The 27,889-nt window shown below is 41.6% G+C and overlaps 1 protein-coding gene across 1 annotated transcript; it reads right to left on the reverse strand.

Annotated features, from left to right (window-relative positions):
* LOC121859952 lies at positions 1-27,759 on the reverse strand (the record flags this gene model as incomplete). The annotated part of the gene is made up of 11 exons (XM_042356906.1): positions 27,651-27,759; positions 21,819-22,014; positions 19,408-19,939; positions 14,490-15,381; positions 6,018-6,150; positions 5,241-5,403; positions 3,078-3,224; positions 2,684-2,742; positions 2,142-2,314; positions 1,162-1,310; positions 1-114 (listed from the first exon to the last, which is right to left on the reverse strand). Coding segments are annotated over exons 1-11 (2,634 nt in total), but the record flags the coding sequence as incomplete, so codon positions are not given.
* Positions 27,760-27,889: the final 130 nt, after the last annotated feature.

Genomic DNA, 27,889 nt, shown 5'->3' on the forward strand with positions numbered 1-27,889 from the left:
GTTGGAGCTAAAGCGGGACATACGCTGAGCTAAACCGACATATGTTGAGCTAAGCGGACACACGTTGGAGCTAAAGCGGGACACACGTTGAGCCAAAAGGGACACGCGGTGGAGCTAAAAGGGGACACAGACTAAAGCGGGACACACGTTGAGCTAAGCGGACACACACGTTGGAGCTAAAAGCGGACACATGTTGGAGCTAAAGCGACATACGTTGGAGCTAAAGTGGACATACCAAAAATCATCAAATCAAAACCCTACAACCCGTACACCAACACTGACCACACACAGATCACCTTTAAAAACCAAAACAATTATACATAACATTTGTCAACTTACCTTCTAATGATCGTACTTTTCACTGGATAAGATTTGTTTTAACATCTCTGGAGTTGCTTTGAGGGTTGGGACTTTTAATTGTGATTTTCAAATGTCCACAGTTTGTTTAGCTGAGAGAACACTTTGGGTAGATGAATTTGTTCCAGGAAGACACAGAATGAACTGAACCAATTTTAACATGTGCTGGTGGGTAATATATCTGTCCTCAAAGTGAGTGATCAATTCTGCGCCAGTGCTGGTCTGTAAGTAACTTAGCTACATTCCACTATGACACTTTTTCCTCAGAGATATAACTTGCAACACAGCAAAACTCCTCCATATAACTCAGTATCAAACTTTGAGTCATAGAATTTCTTTCTGCAAAAAATCCATTGTTTTCTTAATGTCTTGCCATATTTGCTAATGAAGCCCTACTTATGTTTAAAGTCTTGCAAGTGACCTGACCACTGGCCTAAATACTGAACACATGTGTCATAAAAATCTAGCTAGAGTTTTCTCCAGTGCAGATGAGTCAAATAATCCGTCTTCTTCAAGTTTGTTTGCTACGACCCTCACTGAATGTGGCAAAAATAGATTATCTTTCTTGGATTACAGATTTTGCATCAGATCATTGATTGTGATCATAACTTCTACTGCTGTTGTATCTTCTTCAATCTTTGAGATGACCTGATGGAGGTGGCTGACTGACTATGCACAAAGTTGAGCCAGACTTCTGCACAAAGGTTCTCAAAAAAATCAAATCTTTAGCACAACAGGATGTCATGATCGTAATGACGGCTAACCTGTTAAACTAATGATCCATGCAGCTTACGTCCACAAAACCTTCTGAGTCTCCCAGTGGGAATGTCCTCCGTTCTCCTGTTTCTTTGATGGCGTCATCGAGATGTCATATGCTTGTTGACTGTAGTTGTAAATTCTTTCTGCTACCGAGAACCTGTAAACCTTTTTTTCACCTATGATTAGCAGAGACTCTGATAATCAGTGAAATTAGTGAGGAGGTTAACTGAGGAATGAGTTGATATTCCTGGAAGAAAAACTTTAAAATCTGCTCCCGGGTGTTGCAGCAAGACCTGTTGCCATCCAACCTTTTGTTATCAATTTAATTCTTGCTTTTGATAGCTCCAGTCAGATCATTGTTTGTAAAGATAATAGTAGGGAATGAAACTGAGTTCGTAGTCTCAGTTTCAAGCGTCAGAGTGTTACAGTAGCATTTCCAGTGAAATGGTTGAGTAGGTGAATATGTGACTTTAGTGGGTGGAAGGTGGAGGTTGCTTTTTCAAACCAGTGGCATGCTCCTCCACCCCACAGGTAGGTCACTCCACCTTCTCCGTGTTGTAATTCGCCATTTTTAGTGATTTGACCTAACTGTAGTTTGTTTGTGCAAGTGTTAAAGTAACATAGTTAATGTGCTTTGAGTGAAGTATTTTATATCATTAATGTCCCTTTGAAACGTGGAGGTTGGGTGCAGACCAGTCAGTCAACCATGCTCCTCCACCCCAGGGTCCCTATCGCAGCCTAGGACGTGTTTGTAGCATGTTGACGCATCCACTAGTCTGGGGAGATGTCTGAGGTCCAGTAGAGTCGGGTATCCTGTGAACCCCGACTGTCAGAAGCTCCACTACCACCTATGGGGCCCATAGCTGGCCAGTATTCCCCTGACGCCATGCCTGTGGTGAACCCAGATCGTCAAGCCACAAACCACTGCCAGCCCCATCATTGGTGGATGGTACAGTACATAGCTCTGTAAGGCTATTTTGTGTGGTGGTGTTAGTCCACCGGTATCGAGTGTTGGAAAGTGTCACTTGGTAATGAGACTCCCTTGGCTGCCACTGGAGTGTTGCCCCTGGGGTAGTGTTGTACTGGCAGGTGCCACAGGTTTATTGGTGCTAAGGTGCTGTGAGAGTTAGTGCGTTTTGGTGTGAGTACCCAGTGAGTGGTACCAGGAGTTCCTATTTGGGTGCATACAGCATCTTTTCTGTAACCATTTTTGTGTCTCAATAAACAGTGTATTTGTATGTGGGTCTATGATTCACCTATAGTATTCACCGTTGTTCTTTCCCTAATACTCGATACTATATTTACATGTACCCATGGGCCTTCCTCTCCGTCACGCTACCAGGTCAGAGTATCAACGTAGTTGTAAAGTGCCGAGCCCTCACAGGGTGGCAGCTTGTGTTGCGGCGTTCTTGCAATTGGTGGCCTCAGTGGTTCAGCAGTAAGTAGTAGCAACCTGCACTCTTACAAGGACACTTCCTTTGACTGAGAAAATACCACTAAGCCAGGAAACATTCTAAGAATTCTCTCAACAGCAGGCATTAGAGCTAACCATCTTGTTTTACAGTACCCCAGTAGCTGTTTATATTCAGTCTCCACAAATTGCAGAAGTCCTTCAAGTCTTCTACTCTAACGGTATACAAGTATAAATATGAATTTATCTTAACAACAACTGTTTCCACATCAACTGGCAATCAGTCGCAGGCCGTCTGCACAGCATTATGTAAAATGTGGGCACAACAACCAATACCAATCAATTCTCTGCCTTAGTAAATACAGTATTAAGTTTCCTGAAGATGTTATTAACTTCTTTTCTTTATCTCCACCCAAATTACAGTTTGTATTATCACCGTAGAAAAAACTACTGTAATTTCTTGCCAAGATCATGTTCTTTAATAATATCTGTTAAATAGTTCACCACAATATCGAGGTTTCTCCAGGCTGAGACTGAAAATCAAAGTTACTTGAACACCCTCATAGGGAAGATTTTGGTGCTCAATGGTTGCTTTATCAGTTAATATTGTTTCACAATGAGCATCCTTCAACTGTTCATCCAGTTCTGATAAGGCCAATGGTCCAAATACCTTTGAGGCAATTGTAGGCATTTCGTTCTGGCACATCTAAATTTTGGCTCAAAGTATTTCTGAAAGATTTGGTAGCACAGTCATTAGATCAGAAGCTTTGATTCTCTTTGATTGTATGGTAGACCCACAACAGCAGCCACCTCCAGATCCTTACTTGTTTTAATTTTATCCTCTTCACATTGATAGACTTCGCTAGCCGCTTGGCGATCTGTCCCATCTCTGTTACGCCTGTTGGCAAGTACTGGGCATGCACTGGCTCCTGAATGTACCTGAACCTGCTCCAGTGTTGGTCAAGTCTTGTCTTGAAAGAGCTCACACTTGGTGCCGTCACAACACTTTCTGGCAAATTATTCCACGAGTTCACAACTCTCACTCCGAAAAAGTTTGCCTCACAGTTTCGGGACCTGCTTCTTCAATCTTGAGATGTGACCCCTTGTGGGCGGCGTCCGCCAGCTCAGGTAAGGACACTCGACTGAGTAGTGCCTCTTGAGATGCTTACACCTCAACTAGGTTAACCCTTGCCCGTCTGTAGTATAAGCTAGGCAAGTTCAGGCACTCAATCTCTCAGGGTAGCTGAGGTGCCGAAGTGCAGGCACCAGTCTGGTGGCCTCCTTTGAACATTTTCAACCTACTGACAGTTCCTAGCATATCTCGGGACCAGACAGGGTGATAGTACTCAGTCGGGGAAGCACATCACTTTGAAGATCATTATGAGGACGAACCGTATCTACTTTACATTGCCAATTTATATGGTCCTAAAATGCATTACAGTATATCTGTATATAAATCCCAAGATTATAAACTTTACTTAAACTATTAGCAAAAACATGTTTACTTTGTTTACAAGACAGAAACTAAAACCATGTGTGTATGTATATTCTGTATGCTGTATTTATATTATGTATGTATTTTATGTATGTGCTCCATTTATGTATTATTTATTCAGCCTAGCTAGTAGCGTGTAATATATTTAAAATGTCCCACATGCCTAATTAATGTGCCTGGCGACGTATGGAAGCTGTTATGTATCACTTGCCATACGTCGTCTATAGAGCAGTTGACCAGACAGGTTGGCGCTTCTCCCTTGTACATATCTCTTATCCAGTAAATCGAACCTACAAAATTATACAGGTGTTTGTGTTGTCTGTATATTGAACTTATTACCCAGAACACGAACAATGTGAGCTTCAGGAGAGAGGCTGGAGAACATTACAATACTCTACAAGAATCAGAAGTATGATGGATTAAATGTTTCACAGAAGTAAGTTGTTAATACTAACATCAGGAATGTACAGGTGAAGGCTACCTGCACGATCTCCACAAATAAGTTTGTGAGTAGCAGCTGCTGGTGTTATGGGGTGGGTGCAGGCCGCAGACACCCACCGCTGCTTGCAGGCCGGTAGATATAACTCCCTCCTTCTGCAGTTCACCTTTAAATAATACACCAATTATGTATTCATCCTGTAACTAAAGCATATATTACATGGTATTGAGTCATATAATACAGTAATGTACTGTATTGTGCTGTAAATATTAGTAGAGCACAGGGATCAGAGAAACCTTATATTACAGCAGAGTGATAGAAGCAGTCAAACACACACACACTAGTTCTTTCTCAAAATGTATGCACTGTGAAAAGTATCTCAATACAAATCAGTTGAGCCATGTGTACATTAACCCATAGTTGGTCGCCCTGTACATATACAGTACAGTCTATAATAACATCAGTACATGGGTATGGAATATTCCTCTGATGGGTCCTATGGCAACCACCCTACCCCACCCCACCCCTACCCCACCCCACCCTACCCCACCCCACCTACACCTCACCTCACACATCCCCACCCCTACCTACCCTACCCCACACCCTACCCTACACCTCACCTCACATCCCTACCCCACCCACCTACCTCACCACACATTCCACCCTACCTACCCACCTCACCTCACACATCCCCACCCCACCATACCCTACCCACACACTGACATTACCCTTTGTGTATATATACACTATATACATTATATATATTTTCCGCCTCTCACAGAGCTGTCCAAAGTCACCCCGGGCTGTCCAAAGTCACCCCAGGGCTGGCCAAAAGTCACCCCAGGGCTTTCCAAAGTACCCCAGGGCTGGCCAAAGTCACCGGGCTGTCCAAAGTACCCAAGGCTGGCCAAAGTACCCCGGGCTGTCAAGGTCACCCCAAGGCTGTCCAAAGTCACCCCGGGCTGTCCAAAGTCACCCGGGGCTGTCCAAAGTCACCCAGGGCTGTCCAAAGTCACCCAGGGCTGTCAAAGTCACCCGGGGCTGTCCAAAGTCACCCCAAGGCTGGCCAAAGTCACCCGGGCTGTCCAAGGTCACCCAAGGCTGTCCAAAGTCACCCGGGGCTGTCCAAAGTCACCCAGGGCTGTCCAAAGTCACCCCAAGGCTGTCCAAAAGTCACCCCAGGGCTGTCAAAGTCACCCCAGGGCTGTCAAAGTCACCTCAATCCTGACTTTGCAACTATACTCACTTTTCCATTTTTTCATGAAGAGTTGGTGTGTTAATTTATGTTTAGCATGTGTACAGTATCATATCCATTGATCATAACAAAATAAAACTCTGGCTTTGTTTCACTGGAGTTATTAACAAAAACTCTTCTTCAAAACTGTCCATGTGGTATATCATCAATGGTCCACACCAGGGGAAAACCAACACAGACGGACAGGTTGATTACACGGCAATAATAATTACAGCTCACATGTATATTACAGTACAGCATTATTTCTGCCATAAAGAAATCAAGTTACAAAAAAAAAAAATTGTCAACCTTTAAGATTTACCTGTATGGAGATGAACAGCCAGGTGGACATGACCCCCGACACACGAGGAGGTGGTCTTGAGCCAGCCAGGTGAGGCCAAACACCTTCCCTTCACACACCTTCTCCTCCAGCAGAACCCCGATGCCTCTATCTCCTGGTGGTATGTTCAAGTGATAGCTTGTTAAAATTATGGTACCTGGAAAACTAAGACCATTAAATTAAGGTAGACAGAGGAGGAAAATTATCAGATTAGACCAATTTAATCCTTAGAATAATCTGAGATCAGAATACTCATATATATTGGAATCTTAACCCCAGAAGAAGTCAAGTAGCAATATTACGTAATCGTGCTATGCCCCAAGACAAACCTCTGTAGGTGCAGTATATTGAACCAACAACTACAACAAAGACAGTCATGAAACACACGGCAGTTGTAATGAATTGTGTTAAATAAATGCAAGTCAAGGTTGTACAGTAGGTAGGTGGTCAGTTAGGTAAGTTGGGTCAGTTAGGTAAGGTGGGTCAGTTAGGTAAGGTGGGTCAGTTAGGTGGGTCAGTTAGGTAAGTGGGTCAGTTAAAAGGTCAGTTAGAGTAAGGTGGGTCAGTTAAATAAGGTGGGTCAGTTAGGTGAGGTGGGTCAGTTAGGTAAGGTGGGTCAGTTAAAATAAGGTGGGTCAGTTAGGTAAAGTGGGTCAGTTAGGTAAAGTGGGTCAGTTGGGTAGGTGGGTCAGTTAGGTAAAGTGGGTCAGTTAGGTAGGATTGGGTCAGTTAGGTAAGGTGGGTCAGTTAGGTAAAGGTGGGTCAGTTAGGTAAAGTGGGTCAGTTAGGTAAAATGGGTCAGTTAGGTAAGGTGGGTCAGTTGGGTAAAGTGGGTCAGTTAGGTAAGGTGGGTCAGTTAGGTAAGGTGGGTCAGTTAGGTAAGTTGGGTCAGTTAGGTAAGGTGGGTCAGTTAGGTAAGTTGGGTCAGTTAGGTAAGGTGGGTCAGTTAGGTAAGGTGGGTCAGTTAGGTAAGGTCAGTTAGGTAACCACAGCTAAGCTTTAACCTATCTAAAAAAAAAAACACATCCAATTAAGTTTACTGTAGAAATATCATCAAAGTATATACAATTTTCTTCTAGCTTAACAACAACATTATTATGTGGCGGTGGTGCCTTCTAACAGGTCTCAGGTTACTGTAATATAACTAGTCACAATGACTGTAGTGTACTGTGTAAGCTTAGGTCTCAGGTTGCACCAATATAACTAGTCCTGGTCACAGCAGTGTACTGTATGGCTTAGGTCTCAATTGCTGTAATATAACTAGTCCTGGCCTGTAATTGTACTGTATAGCTTAGGTCTCAGGTTACTGTAATATAACTAGTCCTGACACCCAGAGTGTACTATTATATAGCTTAGGTCTCAGGTACTGTAATATAACTAGTCCTGGCCTGTAGTGTACTGTGTAGCTTAGGTCTTATGTTACTGTAATATAACTAGTCCTGGCCTGTAGTGTACTGTATAGCTTAGGTCTCAGGTTACTGTAATATAACTAGTCCTGGCCTGTAGTGTACTGTATAGCTTAGGTCTCAGGTTACTGTAATATAACTAGTCCTGGTCTGTAGTGTACTGTATAGCTTAGGTCTTATGTTACTGTAATATAACTAGTCCTGGCCTGTAATTGTACTGTATACCTTAGGTCTCAAGGTTACTGTAATATAATAGTCCTGGCCTGTGAGTGCTGTATGGCTTAAGTCTCAGGTTACTGTAATATAACTAGTCCTGGTCTGTAGTGTACTGTATAGCTTAGGTCTCAGGTTGCTGTAATATAACTAGTCCTGGCCTGTGTGGTGCTGTATAGCTTAGGTCTCCAGGTTGCTAATAATATAACTAGTCCTGGCCTGTAGTGTGCTGTATAACCCAGGTCTCATGTTACTGTAATATAACTAGTCCTGGTCTGTAGTGTACTGGCCCTATAGCTTGGGTCTCAGAGTTTTCTGTAATATAACTAGTCTGGCCTGTAGTGTACTGTATAACTTAGGTCTCATGTTACAATAATATAACTAGTCCTGGCCTGTAGTGTACTGTATAGCTTAGGTCTTATGTTGCTGTAATATAACTAGTCCTGGCCTGTGGTGGCCTGTAAGCAGGTCTCAGGTTACTGTAATATAAACTAGTCCTGGCCTGTGGTGCTGTATAGCTTAGGTCTCATGTTTACTGTAATATAACTAGTCCTGGTCTGTGGTGTACTGTATAGCTTAGGTCTCAGGTTACTGTAATATAACTAGTCCTGGCCTGTAGTGTACTGTATAGCTTAGGTCTCAGGTTACTGTAATACCATAACTAGTCCTGTGGTCTGGTGTGCACTGTATAGCTTAGGTCTCAGGTTACTGTAATATAATAGTCCCTGGCCTGTGGTGTACTGTATAGCTTAGGTCTCAGGTTACTGTAATATATTCTCTGGCCTGTAGTGTACTGTATAGCTTAGGTCTCAGGTTGCACAATATAATAGTCCCTGGCCTGTAGTGTACTGTATAGCTTAGGTCTCAGGTTACTGTAATATAACTAGTCCTGGCCTGTAGTGTACTGTATAGCTTGGGTCTCAGGTTACTGTAATATAACTAGTCCCTGGCCTGTAATTGTACTGTATAGCTTGGGTCTCAGGTTACTGTAATATAACTAGTCCTGGTCTGTAGTGTACTGTATAGCTTAGGTCTTATGTTACTGTAATATAACTAGTCCTGGTCTGTAGTGTACAACTATGGCTTAGGTCTCAGGTTACTAATAATATAACTAGTCTGGCCTGTGGTGTACTGTAGCAGGTCTCATGTTACTGTAATATAACTAGTCCTGGCCTGTAGTGTACTGTATAGCTTAGGTCTCAGGTTGCACCAATATAGCAGGTCCTGGCCTGTAGTGTACTGTATGGCAGGTCTCAGGTTACTGTAAATATAACTAGTCCTGGCCTGTGGTGTACTGTAAGCTTAGGTCTCGGGTTACTGTAATGCTAGTCCTGGTCTGTAGTGTACTGTATGGCTTAGGTCTTATGTTACTGTAATATAACTAGTCCTGGTCTGTAGTTATGCTATTATGAAAGCAGGTCTCAGGTTACTGTAATATAACTAGTCCCTGGCCTGTAGTGTGCTGTGTAAGCAGGTCAGGTTGCACAGCAATATAACTAGTCTGGCCTGTGAGTGTACTGTATACCTTAGGTCTCAGATTGCTGTAATATAACTAGTCCTGGCCTTAGTGTACTGTATAGCTTAGGTCTCAGGTTACTGTGTAACTAGTCCTGGCCTGTAGTACTGTATAGCTTAGGTCTATGTTACTGTAATATAGCTTTAGTCCTGGCCTGTAGTGTGCTGTATAGCTTAGGTCTTATGTTACACAATATAACTAGTCCTAGCCTGTAGTGTACTGTATACCTTAGGTCTCAGGTGCTATATAACTAGTCCTGGCCTGTAGTACTGTATACATAGGTCTCAGGTTACTGTAATATAACTAGTCCTGGCCTGTGGTGTACTGTATAGCTTAGGTCTCAGGTTACTGTAATATAACTAGTCCTGGCCTGTAGTGTACTGGCCGCATGGCTCCAGGTCTTATTTACTGTAATATAATAGTCCTGGCCTGTAGTGTACTATAAGCTTAGGTCTTATGTTACTGTAATATAACTAGTCCTGGTCTGTAGTGTACTGTATAAGCTTAGGTCTTATGTTACTGTAATATAACTAGTCCCTGACCTGTAGTGTGCACTGTATAGCTTGGGTCTTATGTTACTGTAATATAACTAGTCCTGGCCTGTAGTGTACTGTATAGCTTAGGTCTCAGGTTGCTGTAATATAACTAGTCCTGGCCCTGTAGTGTACTGTATACCTTAGGTCTCAGGTTACTGTAATATAACTAGTCCTGGCCTGTAGTGGCTTTCAAGCATAGCTTAGGTCTCCAGGTTACTGTAATATAACTAGTCCTGGCCTGTGGTGTACTGTATAGCTTAGGTCTTATGTTACTGTAATATAATAGTCCTGGCCTGTAGTGGCCTATTGTAACTTGGGTCTTATGTTACTGTAATATAACTAGTCTGGTCACCCTTGGTGTACTGTATAGCTTAGGTCTTATGTTACTGTAATATAACTAGTCCTGGCCTGTAGTGTACTGTATACCTTAGGTCTCAGGTTACTGTAATATAACTAGTCCTGGCCTGTGGTGTACTGTATAGCTTGGGTCTCAGGTTGCACAATAATATAACTAGTCTGGCCTGTAAGTGTACTGTATAACCTGGGTCTTATGTTACTGTATAACTGGTCCTGGCCCTGTAGTGTACTGTATAGCTTAGGTCTTATGTTACTGTATTATAACTAGTCCTGGTCTGTAGTGTGCTATTATAGCTTAGGTCTTATGTTACTGTAATATATAGCTAGTCCTGGCCTGTAGTGTACTGTGTAACCAGGTCTTATGTTACTGTAATATAACTAGTCCTATTACCATAGTGTACTGTATAGCTTAGGTCTCAGGTTACTGTAATATAACTAGTCCTGGTCTGTAGTGCTGTGTAAGCAGGTCTCAGGTTACTGTAATATAACTAGTCCTGGCCTGTAGTGTACTGTATAAAAACTTGGGTCTCAGGTTGCACAATAACTAGTCCTGGCCTGTGGTGTACTGTAGCAGCTTAGGTCTTATGTTACTGTAATATAGCTAGTCCTGGTCTGTGGTGTACTATAGCTTAGGTCTTATGTTACTGTGTATAACTAGTCCTGGCCTGTAGTGCTGTATGGCTTGGGTCTCAGGTTACTGTAATATAACTAGTCTGGCACTGGGTGTGCCTTATATAGCTTAGGTCTCAGGTTACTGTAATATAACTAGTCCTGGCCTGTAGTGTACTGTATAAACTTAGGTCTCTCAGGTTACTGTAATATAACTAGTCCTGGCCTGTGGTGTACTGTATAAGCCCAGGTCTTATTTATGTTACTGTAATAACTAGTCCTGGCCTGTAGTGTACTGTATTATAACTTAGGTCTCAGGTTACTGTAATATAACTAGTCCTGGCTGTAGTGTACTGTATAGCTTAGGTCTCAGGTTACTGTAATATAACTAGTCCTGGCCTGTGGTGTACTGTATAGCTTAGATGTATGTTACTGTAATATAACTGGTCTGGCCTGTAGTGTACTGTATAGCTTAGGTCTTATGTTACTGTAATATAACTAGTCCTGGCCTGTAGTGTACTGTTTAGCTTAGGTCTCAGGTTACTGTAATATAACTAGTCCTGGCCTGTAATTGTACTGTATAGCTTAGGTCTTATGTTACTGTAATATAACTAGTCCTGGTCTGTAGTGTACTGTATGAAAACAGGTCTCAGGTTGCCAATATAACTAGTCCTGGCCTGTGGTGTACTGTATAGCTTAGGTCTTAGGTTACTGTAATATAACTAGTCCTGGCCTGTAGTGTACTGTAATAGTCTCCAAGGTTACTGTAATATAACTAGTCCTGGTCTGTAATTGTACTGTATGGCTTAGGTCTCATGTTACTGTAATATAACTAGTCCTGGCCTGTATTGCTGTATAGCTTAGGTCTCATGTTACTGTAATATAACTAGTCCTGGCCTGTAGTGTACTGTATAGCTTAGGTCTCAGGTTACTGTAATATAACTAGTCCTGGTCTGTAGTGTACTGTATAGCTTAGGTCTCAGGTTACTGCTGTCTATAACTTAGTCACAGCCTGCTGGTGTACTGTATAGCTTAGGTCTTATGTTACTGTAATATAACTAGTCCTGGCCTGTAGTGTACTGTATAGCTTAGGTCTCAGGTTACTGTAATATAACTAGTCCTGGTCTGTAGTGTACTGTACAAGCAGGTCTCATGTTACTGTAATATAATAGTCCTCGTCTGTGGTGTACTGTATAGCTTAGGTCTCATGTTACTGTAATATAACTAGTCCTGGCCTGCCAATTGTACTGTATAGCTTAGGTCTCATGTTACTGTAATATAACTAGTCCTCGTCTGTAGTGTACTGTATAGCTTAGGTCTCCAGGTTACTGTAATATAACCAGTCTGGTCTGTAGTGTACTGTATAGCTTAGGTCTTATGTTGCATAATATAACTAGTCCTGGCCTGTAATTGTACTGTAGCTTAGGTCTCATGTTACTGTAACCTAACTAGTCCTGGTCTGTGAGTGTACTGTATAGCTTAGGTCTTATGTTACTGTAATATAACCAGTCCTGGCCTGTAGTGTACTGGTATAGCTTAGGTCTTATGTTACTGTAATATAACTAGTCCTGGCCTGTAGTGTACTGTATAGCTTAGGTCTTATGTTACTGTAATATAACTAGTCCTGGTCTGTAGTGTACTGTATAGCTTAGGTCTTATGTTACTGTAATATAACTAGTCCTGGCCTGTAGTGTACTGTATAGCTTAGGTCTTATGTTACTGTAATATAACTAGTCCTGGTCTGTAGTGTACTGTATAGCTTAGGTCTTATGTTACTGTAATATAACTAGTCCTGGCCTGTAGTGTACTGTATACCTTAGGTCTCAGGCAAGTTACTGTAATATAACTATCCTGGCCTGTAGTGTACTGTATAGCTTAGGTCTCAGGTTACTGTAATATAACTAGTCCTGGCCTGTAGTACTGGCAGCTTTGTAGTCTTATGTCATTGTAATATAACTAGTCCTGGCCTGTAGTGTATCACTGTATAGCTTAGGTCTTATGTTACTGTAATATAACTAGTCCTGGCCTGTAGTGTACTGTATAGCTTAGGGTCTTATGTGTTACTGTAATATAACTAGTCCTGGCCTGTAGTGTACTGTATACCTTAGGTCTCTACAGGTTACTGTAATATAACTAGTCCTGGCCTGTAGTGTACTGTATAGCTTAGGTCTCAGGCTACTGTAATATAACTAGTCCTGGCCTGTAGTGTACTGTATAGCTTAGGTCTTATGTTACTGTAATATAACTAGTCCTGGTCTGTAGTGTACTGTATAGCTTAGGTCTCAGGTTACTGTAATATAACTAGTCCTGGCCTGTAGTGTACTGTATAGCTTAGGTCTCAGGTTACTGTAATATAACTAGTCCTGGCCTGTAGTGTACTGTATAGCTTAGGTCTCAGGTTACTGTAATATAACTAGTCCTGGCCTGTAGTGTACTGTATAGCTTAGGTCTCAGGTTACTGTAATATAACTAGTCCTGGCCTGTAGTGTACTGTATAGCTTAGGTCTCAGGTTACTGTAATATAACTAGTCCTGGTCTGTAGTGTACTGTATAGCTTAGGTCTTATGTTACTGTAATATAACTAGTCCTGGCCTGTAGTGTACTGTATAGCTTAGGTCTTATGTTACTGTAATATAACTAGAAACACAGTCAGCCACAAGGGTTTATGGGATAAAGGATCCTTGATCAGTATAGCTACACCAGGCAATGTTTAGTAACAGGTCTGACCTCGTACATAGTAACTTAGATTCTCACAACACCATCTGATCATCACAGACTACAGTACTGAGATATCTGGAGTCATTCTTACCTCAAATCTTACTGGCCATGCTTTGTTGGATCTCTGGCCAAAATCATTGTTATAAAGCTGAGATTCCTGTTCAGAGCCAGGTCCTATACTGTACTATCAACAATAACTTGGCTACCATCTATATCTGGGTAGAGTGTGACAAGATGCCTCCTTGAGTCAGTGCAGAAAATCCTCAAAACTTTCAACACTTATGAATTCATCACTAGGTTGCTAGGACCACCCACCCACCCACCCACCCACACGTGGGTATATTTCATCTCTCTTAATAGATATTTTCAGTGTCACAACCATCACTTTATAGCGGTGTCATGTTACACTTGTTGTCGTACACGGCCTCAGCCAACCAACAACTACTTACAGCTGCCCCGCTACAGTCTTCTCCCATCACTAAAACTCCAACAATATAAGCAACTGCACCACACTGTTTAGCAAGAGTTGGTCTCCATCAATGTATATGACGATTATATCCATCTGATTTCTCCCTCACACTGCTCCTCGAAGACACAATATATCTCCAAGTGATGTGGTATTTATGACGTCCCAAAATGTCATATAAAGTCTTGTTATTCTATATTTTTGACACCTCATATAGTGCTTAGTGTTCTCCCTCACACAATTGTACTGCCAGAAGTAGGTTATTAGGCTGCATCAGTGGTGTACAAGTTAAACCTGGTAACATTTTGTAGATTGTGTTGGCAGTCAGTTGTTGGAAGCCTGACAACAAATAGACCAAGTGTTGAAATGATAAATAAATCAATAGAATAACATAATTAATAAAGTGACATATGAAAGTGGGTTGGTAGCTGAGGAAATAAAATGGCTGAACCAAGTGTGCTAGACACGACTCTGATGATACAGTACAGTATTGCGAAAAACAGCCCGACTATTTCGTACAAACGCTCGTCCACAACATTCCCGGTTTAGTCACGTGTAATACGGGTTTAATTTAACATTAACCTTGTATCATCTATGGGAATTAACTTTATAAATATTTTGTAAATAACCTACCTAAGCCAAGGATGATCACGTCACCGCACAAAGTTCCAATTGCTACAAGTTTTTGGTCAGGACACGTCTCCATCACCACGTAATTCTCCAGACGTTTGTCCTCACAGCTGAGACACCAAGAGGCAGAGTTCTTCATCCAACAATATAGTTTTCCACTGTCCATCACAACCAGATAATTGTTTAGTCCCAACAGTGAAACACATCTTGGAAAATCCCCTTTTAGTTTCCCCTGTCCTTCAGATTTTTTTAATATTTTCATTTTATCTTTCATGAGTGTTTTACAATTACTACTTTCTATATGCGTGTCTTCATCACTACTTGGCTCATAATCTTCATTTTCTTGTCTGAAGTTGTTAGTAAAGTTTTCCATTTGTAAAGATTTTTTATTCATAACCTCATCCGACGATCTTGGAACCTCAGCGGTCCAAGGTAAGTCAACAAGTGACTCGGCAGCTGAACAACTTTTTGTATTAAGACTCCATGACTTAACACTGCCGTCTCCACCCCCTGTTATCACTTTAGTCTGACACTCTGTAGCTGCAATGCTCCATATAGAGGAACCATCGTGAGCTTTCCAAGACTTGAATAAAGTTCCTTCATGGTCCCACACGCACACTTTTGAGTCCTCGCCGACACTCAGTATACATGAGGATAGGATGAGCGACCTCCACACTCTCGCGCTGTGTCCGTAACATTTCAGTTTTTGTACAATGTGTGCACCTCTCCAGTAGTGTCTCTCCTGCTCAGGGTCCATGGGAGCAGAGGTTGGGTGTGAATCCTTGTCAGATTGTTTCTGTGCTGGAATAATGTCCCACACAATTATACTTCTGTCATCAGATGTGGTGGTGATCACTTTCTGGTCATGACAGAAGTTCACGGAGAAGATGGAGCCCTGTGAAATTAAAAATATGGATTAAAACATCAAATAACATCCAATAGGGAAAATGTCTCATCCTTAATTCTCACTACTGTCAGCCATGAATAAGCCTTTAGAGGTACTGTACTGTACTAGATCGTTTATATAACACATACTAATGGTTTATATAACACATACTAATGGTTTATATAACACATACTAATGGTTTATATAACACATACTAATGGTTTATATAACACATACTAATGGTTTATATAACACATACTAATGGTTTACATGACACATACTAATGGTTTATATAACACATACTAATGGTTTATATAACACATACTAATGGTTTATATAACACATACTAATGGTTTATATAACACATACTAATGGTTTATATAACACATACTAATGGTTTACATGACAACTTCATATTTCCCGCCTCTGTTGACGGCCATGTAATATATCAGTGTGATTCTAATCTTTTAAAATGTTAGTTTTTGCATAATGTAGTATTACTGATATCTAATTTGTCTCAGTGTGCCTTATTGTGGGTAAAAATAAGTATGTATACAGTATATTAAATGCATCCTCCGAAAGCGTGAATTTGCTACCAGAGTTTAACAGATAATAATTCATGTACAGTGATCCCTCGGTTAACGAGATTTTGGTTATCGAGTTACCTCCCATAAGATTCTTAACTTCGGTTAACGAGCAATCCCTCGGTTAACGAGTTTCTTACGAACCGACCTCAACAAGTTTTCGCTTGCACTTGGCGGTCAACCAGCTGTAGTATTAATCCGCCAATACAGTAATCGGTTCTAGGGCTTAAATTCCTTACTATTTTAGAAAATACCAAGAAGTTTATACTATTCAATAATTTTAAAAGTTTAATATTAAATTTTTTAGTCATTTTAACAATAATTATTGAACATAATTGAAGGTAAAGTGACTAGTTTTATGCGCGCCATCCAGCCTCTTAACACAGCAAACAAGCGTTAGTCTCTCTCTGTTTTCAGTGGAGGTAACATCTTGCTTGAGACTTTCTTCAACATAAATGCTTTTTTCTGTGTTTCCAAGCAAATTATTGGTCATTTTGAAATTTATTTTACATATTGACAATATATAGTGCAGTGCAGTGTTATTTTAAAGAAAATATTCTTTATTTACAACAAGTTTATACCTAAAAGATCACGTGTTGACATTGTTTGAGTCCAGCATGGGGCCTAAGAGATCAAGAAAAGCGATTTCAATCCAAACCAAGCAGGAAATTATAAGAAAACATGAACAAGGCATTAGAACAAATGTGCTATGCAAAGAATATGGCATGTCGACATCAACTGTGTCGACAATTCTTGAACAGAAAGACAAATTTAAAGAAGTGAAAGTGAGAGACAAATCTACCAGAGTGTTTAAAAGTAGATCCCTAATTGCAGAAACTGAGAGGTTACTTCTCATCTGGATTAGGGAAAAACAGATGAAAGGTGATTCAGTTTCTACTGAATTCATTTGTGAAAGAGCCAGGGAGATTTACGAACATATAAAGACAGATCAACCTGGTTCTTCAGGCACAGAATTTGAAGATTTTCGGGCCAGCAAAGGCTGGTTCGAAAAATTTAAGAAAAGAAGTGACATTTTCATTGTTGTTAGGCATGGTGAAGCTGCTAGTGCTGATAAGGAAGGGGCAGCAAAGTTTTTAGTGGAATTTAAAGAACTGATGGAAGAAGAAAATTATCTTCCACAGCAAGTACACTTACTTTGAGGTGTGTATGTAGAAGGTTCCTGGTTGATGATGATGATGATGGGAATTAGAATTAAGGGTGGAGGAGAAGGGAGAAGAGAAGGAAATGGGAATGGAGGAGAAATCACCTTTCAGGGGACCCATGCTTCATGCAGTCATTTCACCAATAAATTTTTTAAGTTCACTAGGTGTAATTCAAGATTATTTTATTTAAATCAACACTGCACTGTGTTATACATTATCAATATGTTAACTAAATTTCAGAATGACCAATAATTTCAATGTAAAATTGGAAAAATATTCAAGACACCAACAAAATAGATGCTCACTCCACTGTCAACAAAGCCAAACTGACGCCAGGTGGCTGAGTCAAGTGGCTGATGGGCGCACAAAAAACTAGTTCCTTGTACTGCATATATTATCAATATGTTAACTAAATTTTAAAATGACTAATAATTTTAATATAAAAAATGCAAAATATTAACAGAAATTCCATTAATCGAACCATTCGGTAACCGCGGGATCACTGTATACATTTCTTTGCACACAATGCCCCCCACCCCAGTCAGCAAATGTTATTTCTGGATTTGATGATTCATGCCATTTGAGATCCTGACCCCGTGAATTTGAAGGGCATATTATTATTATTATTATTATTATTATTATTATTATTATTATTATTATTATAATTATTATTAATATTATATTATTATTATTATTATTATTATTATTATTATTATTATTATTATTATTATTATTATTATCATTATTATTATATACAGTTGAACCTTGATTTACGTGGTTCTCGTTTACGCGTTTGGTCATTTACGCGGTACCTTGCCAGAACCGGGATGCCCGATTTACGCGGTGAATTTACTCATTTACGAGGGAAGCGGCACAGGCAGGGTGCGCACAAGGTCGCCCAGTCATCAAAACATTACCGAGTTCTTCACCCGCCACCCACCACAGCCGGCCCAAGTCAGTGATAGTGAGGATATGGACTTACAGTGGGGTATGCTATAACGAACGGATCCTACTACGAATATTCCTATAACGAACGGTTTTACCTATAAAATTGAGAATGCTATAACGAACGAAACTCCTACAACGAACATTATTTAAATTAATTTTTCTAATTTATTGTTTTTTTATTACAAATATTAATGATATTCTTTATTTCAGGGTTTAGATGCATATTTATGCACTTTTTTACAATTTTTTCAATTTTATATTATATTTTTCAGTGTTAAGTGGTTGTATTTGGGGGCCTGGAACGGATTAATCCTATAACGAACGAATGCTATAACGAACAAGGTTCTAGAACCAATTAGATTCGTTATAGCATACCCCACTGTATATGGAATTTGAGGGGTTTGACAAAGAGGCCCTGCAAGCCTCTGTGGTGGATAGTGATACAATTGATTCAAGTGATACAGGTGAGGGTCAATAATCTGCCCTCTGCCTCGGAACCAACCCCCCCATCTCCGTGTGCCCAGCCATCTTTTCTACTAACATAAGTGTTAAAAAACCTTATATTATTGATATTTCTTTTAATTATTAATTGTGTGTGCATACCATCATAAAATTAAGATGTTATTTTTACTACAACGTAAGTATTGTGTCTGAAAAAGTGGAGTTTGGGAGTCGACCTAGTCTCTATTTCAATTTAATCCCACATGTTCTGTTATTCCATTTACGCGTTTCTCGTTTTACGCGCTACTCCGCGGGTTCAATTAACCGCGTAAATCAGGGTATTACTGTAATAGAATCTACTGTGGGTTTGAGGAGTAAGTTATGTAGAAGAAACACTGAAACATTATTGATAGACATTGTGAGTGTTGGATAATAATGGAGAGAGTGAGTGAAAGAAATAAGCTTCAATACTGGTAGAAAAAACAACTACAGTACATACATTAATTAAGTATATTTTCATTATCAAATTTTCACTAATAAGGGACTAACTACCTGTACAGTATCTCTATTAAGTAAGGCCATTTGTTTTATGTGTTAAATGTTGTTGAGGTGAGGCAGCCCCCCAAAAATGTTCACTGAACCTTGAGAAACTTTTCTTAAGTATAGACCAGAAGTAGAAAATGTGGTGGTACAGTGTAAGTAGTGGAGAGCCAGAGGTGAGAGTGTGTGGTAAGTGACATAAATAAACAAATTAATTCACCATGTTTCTACCTCCTGAGTCTTCACCCGCTCTCCGTCTTAGTTGGCAAAGTGGTACAGTTATTCGGCCTCCGTTAACGTTTCCCCCCGAGGACAGTCAATTGTTAAAATACTATAATAAAGAACATTGATACACTTACCTGATGACCAATTAAGGAATGAAGAGGAACAATTGTGCCGTTATCATCAGTGTCCCCCCAGGCTCCCCATACGACCAGCTGCTGGGACACCATGCCTGCCAGAAGGACTGCGCTCTCCCACGAACCAGACATCATCACCACACGACCGCAGAACAGGACACATTTTTCTGAACTCTCAGCTGTGGCGACTATAAATCTATCTCTCTTGTGATAAATGCTTAGCTTTTGCCGCTGTGTGTCGCTACGGTGACCGGCCTTCAATACACTCATTTGTGATGTTCGGTCATAATGAAAACAGGTATTTTCCTCTCTGGGGTCCACCATCTTGTCTTGTGCTTCCAGAGATTTACTGTTGGCTCCTCTTTGATTGCTTTCATATACTGACTTTACTTTAATAGATTCAACCAAATTTTGAATTTGATAACGAAGAAGAGAATTGTGTGCCAACGCCAGAACAACATGTGATGCATCATCTTCCCAGGCGGCATCAACGATCCAGTCATCAAAGTGTCGTTCTTCCAGTAACACACGGCTGAAAGGTGAGAGCATGGTGTAACTTATCTACTGTAATATATTGGTTCACTTTAAGCTTTTAACACCTTCACTACAGAGACACAACTTTTAATATTTTATTCGGGCAATGCCAGACTATTTTATTTAGCTCAAAGGGGAGCCCATACACGTGGGGTATAAACACAGGTTGACTTAAACAAATGGGTGGAGGCAAGTTTATGGTATCATGATGTGAATTCTTCCTGCAATGCTTAGCTTGTTGTGCAACTTTCCTGCCAAAGAGAAAACTCCTACCATGGCCTCAGTCACCTCACAGAAGGGCTCCTCACAACACCCCTGTTCACATCTACTGGTCACCACTGTTCTCACACACCACAATACAGTAGCTCAAGACAAATATTAAATAAGAAACAAACAACAGAGAGACAGACTCCCTCAAGCTAATCCTCCTCTCAACAATAATCAATATTTTCTCTCTTGCATCATACATGGGGTGGGATAAACACCTGTGATGCATCATACATGGGGTGGGATAAACACCTGTGATGCATCATACATGGGGTGGGATAAACACCTGTGATGCATCATACATGGGGTGGGATAAACACCTGTGATGCATCATACATGGGGTGGGATAAACACCTGTGATGCATCATACATGGGGTGGGATAAACACCTGTGATGCATCATACATGGGGTGGGATAAACACCTGTGATACATCATACATGGGGTGGGATAAACACCTGTGATGCATCATACATGGGGTGGGATAAACACCTGTGATGCATCATACATGGGGTGGGATAAACACCTGTGATGCATCATACATGGGGTGGGATAAACACCTGTGATGCATCATACATGGGGTGGGATAAACACCTGTGATGCATCATACATGGGGTGGGATAAACACCTGTGATGCATCATACATGGGGTGGGATAAACACCTGTGATGCATCATACATGGGGTGGGATAAACACCTGTGATGCATCATACATGGGGTGGGATAAACACCTGTGATACATCATACATGGGGTGGGATAAACACCTGTGATGCATCATACATGGGGTGGGATAAACACCTGTGATGCATCATACATGGGGTGGGATAAACACCTGTGATGCATCATACATGGGGTGGGATAAACACCTGTGATGCATCATACATGGGGTGGGATAAACACCAGATGCATCAAGGCATACATGGGGTGGGATAAACACCTGTGATGCATCATACATGGGGTGGGATAAACACCTGTGATGGATCATACATGGGGTGGGATAAACACCTGTGATGCATCATACATGGGGTGGGATAAACACCTGTGATGCATCATACATGGGGTGGGATAAACACCTGTGATGCATCATACATGGGTGGATAAACACCTGTGATGTGCATCATACATGGGTGATAAACACCCGTGATGCATCATACATGGGTGATAAACACCTGTGATGGGATCATACATGTCATACATGGGGTGGGATAAACACCTGTGATGCATCATACATGGGGTGGGATAAACACCTGTGATGCATCATACATGGGGTGGGATAAACACCTGTGATGCATCATACATGGGGTGGGATAAACACCTGTGATGCATCATACATGGGGTGGGATAAACACCTGTGATGCATCATACATGGGGTGGGATAAACACCTGTGATGCATCATACATGGGGTGGGATAAACACCTGTGATACATCATACATGGGGTGGGATAAACACCTGTGATGCATCATACATGGGGTGGGATAAACACCTGTGATGCATCATACATGGGGTGGGATAAACACCTGTGATGCATCATACATGGGGTGGGATAAACACCTGTGATGCATCATACATGGGGTGGGATAAACACCTGTGATGGTTCATATATCACCTACCATAAACAGAGTCTGGGATCAAACCACAACACAGCCAAACTCTTCTGCCCAAACACGGCCGCCCTCCACACATCTCCCTGGCAGACGAGGCTGGAGTGGAACTGGATGCCGTGAATCACCGCCGCACGGAAAACTTCAACACTGGACAACCAAGCCCCAGTGTTGATGTTGTGGACGTGGAGATGCTGCCCTTCGCCTGACAAATAAAATAGGGTAAACTACTGTACTGTATTCTACAATTTTCTCATTAATAAAACTTATTCAGACGTCATCATAGACAGACACAATTATTACACTATATTACTGTAAGGGTTATAGTGTAAGTGTATTGTTGTGGCAGTCATGTAGGAAGTACAGTGCAGTACTGTGTCAGGGAATTAGTTGTAAGGTTCAGTAATTATTATAAAATATACATCACTGTGAAAAATGTGGGTCCCATACATGACTGCTCATATAAGGACAGTACAGATACAGCACACAGTACTGTATACTAAGCCTTCGTTCAGTACACAAGGAGGCAGTATGGCCGGTACAGCTCTCAACCACACTCACTTCCCCAAATTGTAACTTAGGGACCCATTTACAGCTGGGTGAAGTGAGAGTGCCCGGGGAATGAACCACCGACCTCTGGAACAGGAGTCAAGCGCTATATCCACACTCCTCATACATCACTGTAGTGTATACAGTACTTAAATTTGTAGTTGTTTATACAGTGTTATATATTTAAACTAACCGCGTTCTCCACTGTTCCTCACCTCATCCCACTAAGTCTAATAAATTTGTTCAGTAATTCTGTAAGTAAAGTACTGTACAGTCATCTTATTATACAGTTACGACATGAATCACTTATAAGAGAACAGTAACACACCAACCTAGCCTAACCTAACCGACTTAATCAAAATATGGGTGAAACTTTAGGTTAAGAACCACAATGGTATCAACACACTAGAACAGTATCTTGATAATATTGTTGGATCACCTCAAGATTAGACACCCTAACTTATTTCACCTGAAGATTAAACACCCTAACTTATTTCACCTGAAGATTAGACACCCCAGCTTATTTCACCTGAAGATTAGACACCCTAACTTATTTCACCTGAAGATTAGACACCCCAGCTTATTTCACCTGAAGATTAGACACCCCAGCTTATTTCACCTGAAGATTAGACACCCCAGCTTATTTCACCTGAAGATTAGGCACCCTAACTTATTTCACCTGAAGATTAGACACCCCAGCTTATTTCACCTGAAGATTAGACACCCTAACTTATTTCACCTGAAGATTAGACACCCAAGCTTATTTCACCTGAAGATTAGACACCCAAGCTTATTTCACCTGAAGATTAGACACCCTAACTTATTTCACCTGAAGATTAGACACCCCAGCTTATTTCATCTGAAGATTAACCTGTAACAAATAAATGATTTATATATGTGTCCCTAATTTAATGTAACATATTTTTTATATCAACTTACTCTTTCTTACAAGGGAGGGATGACTCATGACTCTTATTAATGGTTACTGTATTTATTGAATACTTTATATTAGGGTTTAACAGCTCCACCTCAAAATAATAAACCTATGTTCTTAGCTAGTTAAGAGGGGACCACGTATCTCACAACAAATGGGAACTTAAGGATTTATCAAATAGAATACTACACCCAAATACCTGCCATGTTGCCACTACAGACGTCCCACACCTCCCTACACAAAATTCCAACACAGACTCCTGTTCAAACAGCGTCAGCCTACAAGAGACGCCACAACTTTCATGATGTCACGCCTCATAGGCTTTATCATTGGTCGAAAACAGGCCTAAGGCCTTCACACTATTGGCTTGGAATTGGCGGGAACTCCCGGGTGGCGGGAGACTCATGACATTGTTACAAACCATCCCAATGCTAACCTAACCTGACCTAACTGGACCAGCAGCCTTAGTGTGGTCAATCTCGGGTGAAATAAACTAGTTACCCCATCCCCAGTTTCCACCCTTCCCAGTGGGTCAAGCTAGACCTAACATTAAGCAAGAGTGTCAAAATTCTTTGCAGCTAAACCGAATTTAATGTTGAGTGAATTAAAGCTAAACGAGAGATATCAGTAATAAAAATCCATACAAGAAGAGGTCGTTTTTTGTGTGTTTTTTTTTACGGGGATTAGTCCACCTGGGCACAGGTCACTGACCCACATCAGGGCCTGAGGGGCGAAAATTTTGTAATAATAATACAGTGATCCCTCGGTTAACGAGCGCCTCTGTTAACAAGATTTCGGTTAACGAATTACCTTCCATAAGATTCTTAACTTCGGTGCTGAGAAGAAAAAAGACACCCATTTTAGAATTTCTATGTATTATTTTTGCCTTTTCGACGTACGACCAATTTTACTTACGACCTGGTCGTCAGGACGGAACCCCGTCGTAAATCGAGGAGAGACTGTAATTCATAGTACAGTGTAAATAAATTTAATAATAAAAAAATACAAAACTTAAAATAAAATAATAAATTAATAATGATGATAATAATAATAATAATAACAACAGTGTAGTAATAATAATAATAATAAAGAACCTAAAGAAATACAAAAATTAGAAAAAATCAATAGTTGTGTTGTCAATAGTAAGAGAAACAATTGAGACCCTGCAATTGTGTGTAAATGAGGCAGAAAGTCAGATCATCAACCTGGGACTTGGTCACATATAGCAGCAGGGTCTACCATTAGACAACACATTAATGCTTCCAATATGTTCCCAGGCGGTAGTACCTCCCTGTTTGGCAGCTGCCTACTGCCATCGTCTGTTCATCTTACAGGTTACGTGCGCACGATAAAGCTAATAATCTAAAAACATTCGCTGGAAGTGTTTGTGTTGGTGAAGAAGACAACACTGATGGGAAGCACTTGTGTGTGTTGCCAAGTTAATACAGTAATATTTCCATAAGCCAGAATCCCTCAGACCCGGAACTCTCCAATAGCAGGAGTTGAAATTTTCCGAGGGGCACATTTTCCAGAAAATTCTGAGAACATTTTTCCTTTACCCGGAAAATTCCGGAGATGAGGAATTTTTTTCCGTCTTTGAGAGAGACGTCTCGTGACCCGGAAATCTCTCATTCCCGGAGGTCTTCTGCACCAATTGTTCCGGTTAACAGAGATATCACTGTATTACGAAAAAATTTCAAATCCTATTTTTTATTATTTTGGGAAAATATTCTTCATTAACGTAACAGAGAATAATTTGATCACCACCGTCAATACACAAATTATATTAAAGTTGTTGTTGTTGTCTGTTCTCGAGGAGTATGGAATGACAACAAAAATATCTGTAAAATGTTGTTTCACCTCACGTAAATTTGAAGTATAGACACACACAAATTATCATAAAAGTGTTATTCCTCCATTAACTTTGACCCAGACCCTTGTCCTTAACTGTTACCAGAGTCTTCAATAACTCCTTCATCTAACTCTCCACTCTTATCTTCAAAGTTACATAGATAGATAGATAGATAGACAGAATTTAAGTAAACTCTTCACACATTGACCCAACATACATGGTTGGTATTTGTAGTACAAGTAACCAATATCAGATTTATAAAACAATAATTACACTCCACTAACTACTCCACCCTGAGAACATTTCGCGCCTCCATACAACAACTGGCCACCATCTAATACAAACTGTAGGGAATCAAAACCACGTACAGCATCACTACACTAAGTCTCATTTTGGGAAAATTAAATCACTTTACAATGTCAGTCTTTGATCTGTTTCTTCTAAAGATAAAAGTTCTGTTTATTTTAATTTGTTAAAACCTGAGGAACACAGAGGCTCACGACTACTTTATGGAAAACTGACAATCTCTGTTTGGTAGTTCCCATAATACATATAACTGTTTCCTTCTTAAATCTAAGTTAATATAACCTAACCTAACCTAACCTAACATAACATAACCTAAATAAGCCTAACCTAGCCTAGCCTAGCCTAACCTAACACTAACTAAACCTAATCTAAGCTAATATACTAAGTGCTAAATCATAAAACAAAAATTTGATCCAGTTGGGATGATTAGTTCAGACACTGATCATGAAAATTACAAATATTGCCACAGTAAGGGTGGTGGTGGTGCCACAGTAAGGGTGGTAGTGGTGCCACAGTAAGGGTGGTAGTGGTGCCACAGTAAGGGTGGTAGTGGTGCCACAGTAAGGGGTGGTGGTGGTGCCACAGTAAGGGTGGTAGTGGTGCCACAGTAAGGGTGGTGGTGCACAGCAGCAGTGCCACAGGGTGGTGGTGGTGCCACAGTAAGGGGTGGTGGTGGTGCCACAGCAAGTGGTGGGTGGTGCCACAGTAAGGGGGTGGTGGTGCCACAGGTGGTGGTGGTGCCACAGTAAGGGTGGTGGTGGTGCCACAGTAAGGGGTGGTGGTGGTGCACAGTAAGGGTGGTGGTGGTGCCACAGTAAGGGTGGTGGTGGTGCACAGTATGGTGGTAGTGGTGCCACAGTAAGGGTGGTGGTGCCACAGTAAGGTGGTGGTGGTGCCACAGTAAGGGTGGTGGTGGTGCCACCACAGTAAGGGTGGTGGTGGTGCCACAGGGGGTGGTGGTGGTGCCACAGCAAGGGTGGTGGTGGTGCCACAGAGGGTGGTGGTGGTGCCACAGTAAGTGTGGTGGTGGTGGGTGGTGGTGGTGGTGACACAGCAAGGGGTGGTGGTGCCACAGTAAGGGTGGTGGTGGTGCCACAGCAAGGGTGGTGGGTGCCACAGTGGTGGTGGGTGCCACAGTAAGGGTGGTAGTGGTGCCACAGAAGGGGTGGTGGTGGTGCCACAGGGTGGTGGTGGTGCACACAGTGGTGGTGGTGCACAGTAAGGGTGGTGGTGGTGCCACAGTAAGGGTGGTGGTGGTGCCACAGTAAGGGTGGTGGTAGCCACAGTTGGTGGTGGTGGTGCCACAGGGTGCCACAGTAAGGGTGGTGGTGACCACAGTGGTAGTGGTGAGCCACAGTAAGGTGGTGGTGGGTGGGTGTAGTGGTGCCACAGTAAGGGTAGTGGTGGTGCCACAGTAGTGGTGCCACAGCAGTAAGGGTGGTGGTGGTGCCACAGTAAGTGGTGGTAAGCGGGTGGCGTGGTGCCACAGTAAAGTAAGTGGTAAGTGGTTGGTAAGGTGGTAGGGTAGTGGTGGTGGTGGTGGTGGTGGTGCCACAGTAAGGGTGCCACAGTAAGGGTGGTAGTGGTGCCACAGTAAGGGTGGTGGTGGTGCCACAGTAAATGGCACAGTAAGGGTGGTGGTGCCACAGTAAGGGTGGTGGTGGTGCCACAGTAAGGGTGGTAGTGAGTGCCACAGTAAGGGTGTGTAGTGGTGCCACAGTAAGTGGTGGTGGTGGTGCCACAGTAAGGTGGGTGGTGGTGGTGGTGCCACAGTAAGGGTGGTGGTGGTGCCACAGTAAGGGTGGTGGTGGTGCCACAGCAAGTGGTGGTGGTGGTGCCACAGTAAGGTAGTGGTGGTGGTGACAGTGGTGGTGCCACAGTAAGGGTGGTAGTGGTTGGTAGTGGTGCCACAGTAAGGGTGGTGGTGGTGCCACAGTAAGTAGTGGGTGGTGGTAGTGGTGCCACAGAAGGGTGGTGGTGGTGCCACAGTAAGGGTGGTAGTGGTGCCACAGTAAGGGTGGTGGTGGTGCCACAGTAAGGGTGGTGGTGGTGCCACAGTAAGGGTGATGGTGGTGCCACAGTAAGGGTGGTAGTGGTGCCACAGTAAGGGTGGTTAGTAGTCACTTCTGTATCTCGCGAACACACTAAATTGAGCCAAACACGGGTCTCCAACTGCCCCCTTAAACTATCTACCACTTACCGATGAAAATAATGTCATTTTTCACCGTCAAGGCCGTCACTTGAGTGGACAACAGCTGATGGTTGATGTGTACCATGGCCTCTGTCTATGGCCTCTGTTATAGTATCACCACGACCATCTCCCACAAACTTATTATTTTAATGACGACAAAAGGCAACAGAACTTATACTGACCTAACTCAAAATAATAATAATATTATTTAATACAGCATAATTAATGTTTCTTAGATTTAAAATCAA

The sequence above is a fragment of the Homarus americanus genome, unplaced genomic scaffold, assembly GCF_018991925.1.
Source record: "Homarus americanus isolate GMGI-L3 unplaced genomic scaffold, GMGI_Hamer_2.0 scaffold39103, whole genome shotgun sequence".
In the NCBI taxonomy this organism is placed as follows: domain Eukaryota; kingdom Metazoa; phylum Arthropoda; class Malacostraca; order Decapoda; family Nephropidae; genus Homarus; species Homarus americanus.